The 10573-nt window shown below is 31.0% G+C and overlaps 4 protein-coding genes across 7 annotated transcripts; 3 read left to right on the forward strand and 1 right to left on the reverse strand.

The window, feature by feature from the left end:
- Positions 1–851: 851 nt before the first annotated feature.
- On the forward strand, positions 852–3281 carry LOC122520860 (sodium/hydrogen exchanger 9B1-like). The gene is made up of 7 exons (XM_043641173.1): positions 852–1525; positions 1640–1812; positions 1964–2088; positions 2256–2417; positions 2517–2663; positions 2736–2849; positions 3012–3281. The coding sequence occupies exons 1-7, from the start codon at positions 852–854 to the stop codon at positions 3279–3281; spliced, it is 1665 nt and encodes a 554-aa protein (XP_043497108.1).
- On the reverse strand, positions 2890–7452 carry LOC122520824 (pre-rRNA-processing protein TSR1 homolog). 3 transcript variants are annotated; one of them, XM_043641109.1, is made up of 13 exons: positions 6888–7451; positions 6506–6779; positions 6142–6388; positions 5852–6049; positions 5437–5763; positions 5195–5363; positions 4899–5105; positions 4580–4818; positions 4205–4468; positions 4010–4120; positions 3672–3879; positions 3420–3577; positions 2890–3273 (listed from the first exon to the last, which is right to left on the reverse strand). In XM_043641109.1, the coding sequence occupies exons 1-12, from the start codon at positions 7000–7002 to the stop codon at positions 3462–3464; spliced, it is 2475 nt and encodes an 824-aa protein (XP_043497044.1). In that variant the 5' UTR covers positions 7003–7451; the 3' UTR covers positions 2890–3273; positions 3420–3461. The 3 variants fall into 3 exon arrangements, with proteins under 3 accessions (XP_043497044.1, XP_043497045.1, XP_043497043.1); XM_043641110.1 differs by lacking the exon at positions 2890–3273 and having other exon boundaries at positions 3281–3577; positions 4899–5102; positions 6888–7452; XM_043641108.1 differs by lacking the exon at positions 2890–3273 and having other exon boundaries at positions 3281–3577.
- Positions 7453–7573: 121 nt separating this feature from the next.
- LOC122520826 (DNA-directed RNA polymerase III subunit RPC10) lies at positions 7574–8611 on the forward strand. 2 transcript variants are annotated; one of them, XM_043641113.1, is made up of 3 exons: positions 7574–7831; positions 7938–8290; positions 8439–8611. In XM_043641113.1, exon 2 carries the CDS (start codon positions 7965–7967, stop codon positions 8286–8288), a length of 324 nt encoding a protein of 107 aa, XP_043497048.1. In that variant the 5' UTR covers positions 7574–7831; positions 7938–7964; the 3' UTR covers positions 8289–8290; positions 8439–8611. The 2 variants fall into 2 exon arrangements, with proteins under 2 accessions (XP_043497048.1, XP_043497047.1); XM_043641112.1 differs by lacking the exon at positions 8439–8611 and adding an exon at positions 8360–8390.
- On the forward strand, positions 8205–9152 carry LOC122520825 (yrdC domain-containing protein, mitochondrial). The gene is made up of 2 exons (XM_043641111.1): positions 8205–8290; positions 8360–9152. The coding sequence occupies exons 1-2, from the start codon at positions 8264–8266 to the stop codon at positions 9125–9127; spliced, it is 795 nt and encodes a 264-aa protein (XP_043497046.1). The 5' UTR covers positions 8205–8263; the 3' UTR covers positions 9128–9152.
- The last annotated feature ends 1421 nt before the right edge of the window (positions 9153–10573 follow it).

Below are 10573 nucleotides of genomic sequence, written 5' to 3' on the forward strand. Positions count from 1 at the left end.
GCCTACGAAGAAAAAGAAAAAAAGGAAGAAAAAATAAACAAGTTTACGCCGACCGAATGGATTGCCATGATGGATGATCCTCCTACTCCACCCCCACCCTCAACCCCTAGTCTCTCTACTTTTCTTTTCTTCTTTTTATTACTTTTAAAATAATTATTTTGAAAAATTATTCTTACGAACAAATATATATATATTAAATGCGAACGAGAATGTTGATCAAAAAGATATGATTGCCGATAAAAAAAAAAAAAGAAGAAGATAATCTTTTATTTTTTTTTAATAAAATAATAATCGTTAAGCTACACCGTGATACGGATTTCGTCGATAAATATCGGTACGGTCGATAAGTTAGCGAATTTTTTTTAATTACACGATCAATTACGCATATCGATTTTATCAAAAGTATAATTTATCGATATTCGATATTTTTATATCGAATTTTGAATTCTCCCGTTTTCTTACGATTAAATAAATGGCAACGGTCGAAATTTAAACTGACCGTAAAATAAGTAATCAAATATTTTGTATCTATCGAGAGAGAAGCGACACGATAGACTTGTTTGCCTATCCTTTCATTGAAATTACTACACAAATTCTATAAAGACTTCTTTCATCCCTGTCGTTAAAAAACGAGACTAACATTAAAATTGGGAATCGATTAGCTTGAAATAAAAATTCTATTGTGGTATAATCTTACTTTCCCTTTCGATAATAATACGTATATATAACCGTTGTAAAATATTATTCAATTATTTATTAAAAGTGTCCTATTTCTTTTCTAAATCCTCATATATTGATGAACAACAAATCGGTAAAATATCAAACAGGGGATGTAGCTCTGATTCGTAAAGATGAATTTAAAAGAAGTACGCAACAAAAATATACGCTCAGTAGAATCCGAGGAGAACCATCACCAGGAAAACGAATACGAGGAAGAAGAAGAAGGAGAGGAAGAAGAGGACAACAATACCTGCTGTTCTCGAGCGACATTTTGCAACCCAATTTTGCGCGAGATCATTGTAACCGATCCTATCTCAAAATGTTTTGACACGGAAATAACTTGGGCTAATTTGTTCTGGTTGACAAGCATTACAGCGATGATCCTGATGACTTGGACAACTTTATTCTTCCTTCTCGGTGAAACAATGTTACCTCAAGGCAAATGCTTCGGTCTCTTCGTTATTGTTATTTTTTCTTACTTCCTTGGATGGACTCTCGCTTATATTCCTTACGCGAACCTTCCACCCGTTTTCGGTATGCTCCTAGCCGGTATAATCGTGAGAAACACCAATTTCTACAACATTAGACAGGAATTTAGTATCAGGACGATAGCGAAAATACGAACTTTTTGTTTGACCTTCATCATGATACGTGCTGGTCTTCAATTGACCACCACGCCGATTCGTCGAAACCCCCTTTTCATCATGATCCTTGCAATCCTACCCTGTACTATCGAGATGCTCATTCTTGCTATTTGTACTAAATATATCCTTGATTATCCTTGGAACTGGGCTTTTATGACTGGGTAATTAAAACGTGCGATGTTTTATGAGGATTTCTCAAACCCGTTAATAAAATGTCATAAAAATAATCGAAATGATCATATTAAAATAAAAATATTATTATTTTGATTATCTAGTACAATCGTTGCCTGTATGTCACCTGTTGTCACTGTCAATTGTATGCTAGCACTTGCTGAACATGGCTATGGTGAAGATAAAGGATTGGCTTCTTTATTAAGTGCAGCTAGTTCAATCGACGATGTACACATCCTCTCACTGTTTTCTGTTTTCTATGCCTCCATTTTTAGTGGTAAGCGAATACTTTATAATATTACGTACTTCATTTACAAAGATCTGTTTTCTTTTTTTTATATTATATAAAGCGCAAATTCATCTGATAATTTTCTAATAATTTATCTATTATATTAGTTCATAAAATAAAACGGAATAATTTGTTGCAGAAAAACATCTAACCAAGTGGTGGTCGTATATACCAAGTGGTTTTCGAGATATTATTCTAGGTGTTTTGACAGGATTCCTTCTTGGTATTTTCTTGGCCTTTTTCCCTCATCGTAATCATGTACAATGATTATTCTTATTTTTAAAATATAATACTTAGATTCGAATTGTGTTATTAGAAATTGTTACATTTAAATCAATGTTAAGAAAATATTACGTAATTTTGTTTTATATATATATATATAAAAAAATTAAATTGATTTAAATGTAACATTTGGTACGTACAAAATTTAGAAATACGCAACATGGTATAGATTATCAAACTTGGTAATAGCTGCTTTAATGTGTACCGCATCAACATCAAAACTTCCAGTTTCTGGTGCACCATATATTGCTATAATAATAATGTCCTTTGTTGCATCCACGGGATGGAGAATATTAACAGTATCTTATAACGTAAGCTTTTTATTGTACATTTATGAATGTAAAAAGAAAATATGAGCAAAAATAAATTTAAACAGAAGGGAACAAACAAAAAAACATTACATGCAACAGACAACACCGCTTAAAAAAGCAGCATACTTCCTCTGGCACTTTATGCAGCCTGTTTTGGTTGGCATTATTGGAGCCGATATTGATTTTAAGGATTGGTCTGCATCAAGATTTGGTCTTTATTGTATTTGTATACTCATCGGTCTAATAGTAAGCTTTTCTTTGCAAATATAAATTACGACGAGATCTTTTACTAATCTTAGAAAATTAATTTATTTATAGACACGTTGCATCACCGCCATATTATCAACAAGCAAGACCCAATTTTCTTGGAAGGAAAGAACTTTCATCGCTCTTGCTTGGATCCCTAAGGGTACTCTTCAGGTTGATATTTATTTAATTTATTCTTAATGGTCTTAAATAATTGCTATTATAATTGCAAAAATTTATTTTATAATTTATTTTTGAATATCAATTGTCGATGTGATACAAAATTAATCCACTGTTATTACTGTTATACTCCGAAAATGATAAAAAAATTAATTAAAAATTCTGTAGGCTGGATTGGCACCAATGGCTTATCAACGAACAATAGAAGAAAACCCAGAACACATCGAACTGGCGCTCGACGTGGTTAGAATTTCAATCGTAGCTGTAATATTTTTAGCACCACTAGGTGCTATTATTATGATGATATCTGGCCCTCTTCTGTTAAACAAAATTACCATTGAGGAACAGGAGAGAGAACGTCGGTTGAGTTATCTTCATATACGAAGCCTACAGCCTGTTAGAACTCGTAGAAGAAGAAGATCCAACACATCTGTTTAATTAATATTATATAATAAATGAATTACTATTTTTCAATAAAATCGAAATAAATCGCATAACTTTGAGCTATCTTGTTACTAAATCAACATAAATTTAAGTTATAATAATTTAAACTTAAATTAATTTTCTATTCTTAACCTATTATCATAAAATGGGCATTTGTTAATAGTAGCTGTTACGTTAGATTATTGGTTCGTACGTCCATTTGGGAAATACCCGTTTATAAAGATTCATCAATATGGTGTCCTGAGATTTCAACTGTCCGTTAAAAACACATTTCATGTGGCCGTGCGTACCTATAAATATCCATCAAAGGAATTTAATTAATTTAATTCACTTCTGTATCTTCCTTAAATTATACAGCTATAATAATTGAGATTTGTATTATACCTAATGGCTCTTTAATGTGTCCTCTGCGTCCGTATTTTGTCCTAAGTTGCACGGGTTTAAACCAATTGATATCTTCGCGATTGAAAAACATAAATCTCACTATAGCAGAATTTTTGTGTACTTTAAAGGGATGCCCGCTGAGAACCACCCTTTTTACGACGATTCTGTCTGGATTGACAGATAGAACACTTCCACTAGCAACTAGATCCTTAAAAAAAAAAAGAAAATAATGTTTCCGTTAATATGTTAAGTACCATGTATAGCGTATTAAGTGACAATTACACTGCAAACGTACATGAATCAAATTTAGTTACTAACAAAAAAATATTTTTACTTACTCTACTACCATCTTTATGTTCAATGAAGCATAAAACCGGACACGGCGGGAAGATAATTGGTGCATACATGCTCGCAACTACAATCATTTCTGGACGGAAAAATCTCTCATACTAGAATAAGATTTAATAAATTATTGAATAACTATGAATTATTATGATTACTGGTTTTAAATGTAATTTTATTTATTAATGTACCTTGTGCTTAGATCCGTTTGTATGTTGGCTGAATATTGGACAAGCCGAAAATCTTCGGTACCCACATTGGAACACTAATCTCTCCTTAGACTTTATAGCTTGTTGATAGATATTAGCGTGTTTTAATACAATATTTAAAAGAGACATTTTCTGTTCATTTGGAAGTAATCCAAAGACGATTACTGGTCGATCGTCTGATATACTAAGTTGAACAAAAGTACTTCTAGGAACATTGGCAACATGAAGTTTAATGTACCAACCAGGCTGTAAATATTATTACATATATATATATATATATATATATATATTAATATTTTTATTTTATTTAATACACAAAAGTAATTATAAAAGAATTATTCTATTAATTCTACTTACCAAAGCTGTATTCGAGCCCTTTATTTCATTTTCTGAATTCTTTTTAAATATTCGTTTACGCGTTCGATCAAAATTTTCAAATTGAAATATTCGTGCATATTCCTGCGGTAAATTTTCTTTGGGATCCCAAGGACTCGTACGAAATGATTCAAGTCCGCGATACTTTTGGAATCTAACTTTAGCCAACATATTCTGAGGTGTATCTATTTCGTCGGGAAATTGGGCGTCCAACTTTGCTCCTGTTTATATGAAAATATTATAAGATGATTATATTGTACAATTAGTCATTCAAATATTTATATACATATTTCGAACTTACGATTTATTTTCTCCATAGCTTCTTTTTCTTCCATCATGTCAATATCCTGATCGTATTTATATTCATCAAGTGCTGCCTCTGATATCGTTATAGTTTCATATTCTTCATCATCAGATGCCATGTTAGTTTCGCTATCTGCTTGAGAATTTGCATCATCCACAGACATTTTATCGTCGGATTCGTTCTCCGAGCATTCGCTCAAATCTTCTACGGTAAAGTATTTATTTATAAATAAATTAAAAATATCTCAAGTCAGGCAATATATATTTATATTAAATTATTTAACATGTACACACCAGCGTCCTCGTCAGGAATCCAAGCTGCTTGGTACGCAGAAGTTCCTTTTGGTACCACTTTAACAATTTTTTTCTTCCGAGCAGCCTCAGCCTGTGCTAATTCTTCCTCGGTTGGCCAAGTTTGTTCTGCATCCATTAAATCTGGTATATTTTCACTTTGAAGCGATTCCTAAACACAATTATAAATCCTCTAAGTCTTGACAAAATTTAAACGAACATGCATGTATCAGACAGTAACTCACCTGTTCATTGGGATTTGCAGAAGCTAGTGTCATATAGCAAGCCACCTGTTCGACGGATTTTGCAGGCTTTGCACGACGATTTGCACAATCATTTAAATAATCTTCCATGTCAGGAAATTCAAAGTCACTATCCATTATTAGATTTAGTGAGGAAGGCTCAGATTCTTTACTCTTCTTATTATTGTTTATCACATACGGGTCATTCATGAGATCAATTTGTAACAGTTGAAAATCTTTAAAACCAGGGATATGTATTAAACCGTTCACAGATATTGGTGAACCTTGTAAATATCCTGTGATCTGTAAAGTTCCTTGATCATCCGAACTCTGAAATAAAAAAACAATTCTTTATCAAATACTATTGATTAATTAATGATCATACAATCACATTAGATAATACATTTTCTATATGTACCGTATTAGAAATATACTTTAATTGATCGGCTAATAAGTATGGTCTTTTTGTTCTGTATGTTACAGTTCTTTGTTTTTGTGTAGCTGCCCGCCGTAAAACATTTAATGAATCAATGCGGGTATCCAAGGAGAATACTTTTTCTTCTGGTAGATACTTTGAAATACTCTGTATTACACGTTGTTTATAATCTTGACGTATCTATGATATAAAACAAAATATATTTAATAATTGTGACTTTGTCATCAAAATAATATAGGAATAGCTTATAGATAAACTATTTGTATATGTACCTTGGAAGAGAGTTTGTCTACATTGGTAGCAGCAACAATAGAAGTAGGCAAACCTTGTAATAAACAAGCATATAATATTTCATTGCCAAATGTATCTATAATTTCTTCTGTTACGGTTCCGAGCTTATTAGTAGCAGAAGTAACAAATAGCACAGTGTTTGCAACCTTAGCTGCATCCAATATTCCAAAAAAGTCATTAATAGGAGGAACGATTATTGAGAAACGTTGTTTCATCATTCTAGGTATACTATAAAATATAAATAATAATTATATTAGCATTATTTAATCCCAAATATATATATATATATAAAACAAAAAACTTTTGAAAAACTATCTAATATATATTAAACGTATAATAAATTACTTCATATGAAGAGTACCACAGGGGCTTATATAAGAGTTTATAGTATCATCTGCAGTTTTCAATTTGTCAACAATATTTTGTAATTCCAAATTTTCTTGCAATGGTATTATGCATATGAGAACAGGTGCAGAGTCAGATCCTTTACCAAGCTTTCGTTTCTCTGCTAACATTTCTTCCATCTTTTTTTTTCTTAATTGCAAAGACTGATGTCTTCTAGCATCTCTGTTTAAATTCTTATGAATTTGCTTGGATATTACTTTTACGCTTTTTTTGCCTACATACAAATAATATGTCCAATTATATTTCAAATAAGTATTATTTTTCATATGTGCATTTTTTGCAAAATAAAAACTATATTAATTTTTTTAAACTATCAACATACCTTTAACCTCATTATTGATGACTCCTTTACTTCGGTGTCTCCCTGTTTTATGTACTTTATTAATTTGCTTAAAAGCCCCCGGTCTATGAGTCTCCTGATTTTTCGTTGGGGCCATTTTCTTTTAATATTGTATGCAATTTATTTATTATTCTCGATTAATTCAATTATAACAATAATTAGACATACTACGTTCGTATAATGCACGTGCACTTAAGCGCAAAAATTTGCAGCAAAGTGTGATTATATTTACAAAAAAGTAAGTAGCGTGACAGTCGTACGGCCGAATATTAAACTAGACTAGTGACACTAGTGATATATTTTAGAGCAGTAGAGGGAGTAAATATCACGTTATGTGTAGCGTGTTCAACAATATTCAAAGTAATTAATTCACTAGGGAAAAATATTATATGAATATTTTTATTTTTTAACGTATCAAAAAAGACTTGCAAAATATATGACAAACTTAACAATTATAACAAAGGAAAACGGAAGTAGGAACTAGTGTTCACGTCTTTGGTCGCTGCTAGTAAGTACACGTATGCTCGCTCGGTGGTTGGAACGGAAGAGAGCGAATAGCAGCGGTTATTCATATACGTGGAGTTTTTTTAGTTATCAGTTTCACCACCAAAGGCGTGACGGTAAGAGTGCCGGTGGCGCCAAACTTTGGCGTGACGGCCACATATGCATTTCCTCAGGTAAATTTTTTCCTGCTGCACTTATCCGGTAGCCACCCGGCAGCGTTCGAAAAGTAGTAGATACGTTGAATGCTTATTACGATATCTCTGACTCTTTTTTTGTATTTTTTTAAAATAAGTACAAATAAATAAAAATTTCGTTTTGTATATAATTACTCGTTAAATATTGAATAATTATTTTCATGTAACATAAATGTTTTAACAAAATTACATTGTACGTTCAATTTGTGTAAGGTTTCTATATGTAAGGTTAGTATTTAATTTCACTTTCTGATGAAACTTTAATATATAATTGCTTTAATAATGAATCTTATTTATTATTGTCCTATTCATTTAAAAAATACTTGTATTTCAGGAATACACATTATAAATTTAAACAGCTATGCTCCTTTTTTGTCCCTCATGCGGTAATGTACTTTATATTGAAGAGTATACAGGATTGAGATTTTCATGTAAAACATGTCCTTATGTTTTCAACATAACTCGTAAAGTTAGTTATCGCACTTATCCAAAATTGAAACAAGTGGACGACGTGTTAGGAGGAAGTGCTGCATGGGAAAACGTTGACTCTACGGATGAACGTTGTCCAAAGTGTGCAAATCCACGTGCATATTTCATGCAAATCCAAACAAGATCAGCTGATGAGCCTATGACAACCTTCTATCGGTGTTGTAATCCAAAATGTTGTCACAATTGGCGCGAGTAAAGGTATTTTATAATTGTATTTTTTATTTGTATCACCAGATTGATTGGGATTTCCCTTTTGATTTGTGATAGTTATATTTGAACATGAGTCAGAAAAGAACAATTATGAATCCAAAAAAGATGGGTCCTATGAAAATATTTTTAAATGCAGCTGTGGAACAATTAGACATGTTGGATCCAGAAGAGAAACATTGGTACGTTGGAGGTACTAGAAGCGTTGCAACAGCTGTAGAATTGTTAAAAAGAGGAGAAATTATTGCTATTCCAACTGATACAATTTATGGATTTGCTGGTATCGTAAGCAATGACACAGCTATAAAGAAATTATATGAAATTAAAAAAAGAGACGAACATAAACCATTAGCCATTTGCATTGATAACGTTAATGAAATTCACAAATGGGGAATCGTAGATGAATTACCATCCAGATTAATAGAGAATTTATTGCCAGGACCATATACTATTGTATTAAAACGAACAGAAGCATTGAATCCATCTTTGAATCCTGGAATCAATAACGTTGGCATTAGAGTACCTGATTATAAATTTATTAGATCTGTTGCTAAAATAGTTGGACCACTGGCGCTTACCAGTGCTAATGAAAGCAATAAATTAAGTAGCGTGCATCCAGATGAATTTACCGAATTATGGCCAAAATTAGGAGGAATATTTTATCACCAAGCAGATATTATGAAAAATCTTAATCCATCAAAAAGAAAAGGCTCTACGGTAGTAGATTTATCGCAAGCTCGTCATTACAAAATATTACGTAAAGGTGTCAATGCAACACATTGTGTTAATTTGTTACATAGTTATGGATTACTACCTTGTACAGATTAATAATAAACTAGGTTAAATTTCAAAACATTTACATTAATTTTTCATCATCCAACTAATAATTTTGATTTAATATTGTTTAAATTTAATCTTTCAATTTATTTAACAAATAAGAGTCATATGCGTTTCCACATGTAACACGTTGTCTATAAATTTGAAGGAATTTTGGAAAAATTGTAACCGCGTTTCGTCTATTTTCATAAAATTATATGTGCAATTATACGTACACAATAATAAATAACATTATTTACATACTTTTCTTTTTAACTACTATGATACACATAAAATCGGAGGATAAAATATTTTATGATGACATTTATAAAAATTTTCATACCCCATATTATAAAAAAATGTTACATTACTTATTATACGATAGAGACGTGGCTCCTACAAATTTACTAGATACAAATATGTTACAGCTTTTTTCTTTTTTTTTTATCAGCGTTAACTTTCTTTATATATGTATGTATGTGTATATAATTTATAATATATACCATTCATGCACACGAACGACATAATTTGCAAGAAAAATATAATAAAATATTTTCGTGTCAATAATACCAATAAAACGCTGCTTCAGTTCAGATGAAGTAATTTTTTGTTGTAAGAAAAGAAAGGGGAGGAAAAAGAAAAAAAGCAAGAATATTATGACATCACATTAGAAGAATGTATAATAACTAAAGTGTAAAAATCAGTACACTTTTTATATATCCTGAGAAACTATACCTTATATACGTAATATATAAAAAATATGAGTATGTTAGTGCCAGTGCACGTCTTAATATTGTATTGTCTTCTTGACGAGATGTATTATCACATAATATTGCTGCAAAAAATCTAAGAAACTTACCTAGCGCTAATACAGATGCTACAGTCATGGATACAGAAGATCTCTAAAGCTTTTTCATGTGTAAAAATACGTATTTACTTAAAGATTTGCCTTTCTCTTAAATATTACTTAGTTGATTCTATTTGAATATATATATATATTAATCGCTTATTACAAACAGGATAAATAATATTTATTTACCTCCTGTCCATTGACTCTAAAGCATTGCGTTGCAGTCTGTCTATACATGCATATAAAAATGCATTTTATTCATTTATTATTATTATTATATAATTATTATTATTTCATTCGAAGGACAACGAAATTAATCGTTCGAAACATATCATTTACTTTTACAATGTCCTCCTTTTCTTCCTTCTCCTCTTCCTGTTCTTCCTCCTCCTAATTTGTTGTTTTATTATTAGTTTACTCATTTCCATTGCATATTTATTTGATTCGCAACAAGGCAATTTCACGATAAACAAAAATTATCAAAATGACATTTTATCTTGTTTCTTTTCTTTTTTTTTTTTCTTATGAAATGCATATAAGAAGAAATAAATATTTATACAAAATCAATTGATACGCATGATTTATACGCATACTAATGAACTTTGAAC

The sequence above is a fragment of the Polistes fuscatus genome, unplaced genomic scaffold (genome assembly GCF_010416935.1).
Source record: "Polistes fuscatus isolate 324 unplaced genomic scaffold, CU_Pfus_HIC Scaffold4, whole genome shotgun sequence".
Classification (NCBI taxonomy): Eukaryota; Metazoa; Arthropoda; class Insecta; order Hymenoptera; family Vespidae; genus Polistes; species Polistes fuscatus.

What these genes read in the sequence shown, in the direction of transcription:
- LOC122520860 (XM_043641173.1), top strand. Translation starts at nt 852, where the DNA reads ATGAATTTAAAAGAAGTACGCAACAAAAATATACGCTCAGTAGAATCC. An exon ending in AACTGGGCTTTTATGACTGG is followed by an intron (nt 1,526 to 1,639) that starts GTAATTAAAACG and finishes TTGATTATCTAG; the next exon opens with TACAATCGTTGCCTGTATGT. An exon ending in GTATACTCATCGGTCTAATA is followed by an intron (nt 2,664 to 2,735) that starts GTAAGCTTTTCT and finishes ATTTATTTATAG; the next exon opens with ACACGTTGCATCACCGCCAT.
- LOC122520824 (XM_043641109.1), bottom strand. Translation starts at nt 7,002, where the DNA reads ATGGCCCCAACGAAAAATCAGGAGACTCATAGACCGGGGGCTTTTAAG. An exon ending in CATCAATAATGAGGTTAAAG is followed by an intron (nt 6,780 to 6,887) that starts GTATGTTGATAG and finishes ATTTGTATGTAG; the next exon opens with GCAAAAAAAGCGTAAAAGTA. An exon ending in AGGGCTCGAATACAGCTTTG is followed by an intron (nt 4,469 to 4,579) that starts GTAAGTAGAATT and finishes TAATATTTACAG; the next exon opens with CCTGGTTGGTACATTAAACT.
- LOC122520826 (XM_043641113.1), top strand. Translation starts at nt 7,965, where the DNA reads ATGCTCCTTTTTTGTCCCTCATGCGGTAATGTACTTTATATTGAAGAG.
- LOC122520825 (XM_043641111.1), top strand. Translation starts at nt 8,264, where the DNA reads ATGTTGTCACAATTGGCGCGAGTAAAG. An exon ending in CACAATTGGCGCGAGTAAAG is followed by an intron (nt 8,291 to 8,359) that starts GTATTTTATAAT and finishes GATTTGTGATAG; the next exon opens with TTATATTTGAACATGAGTCA.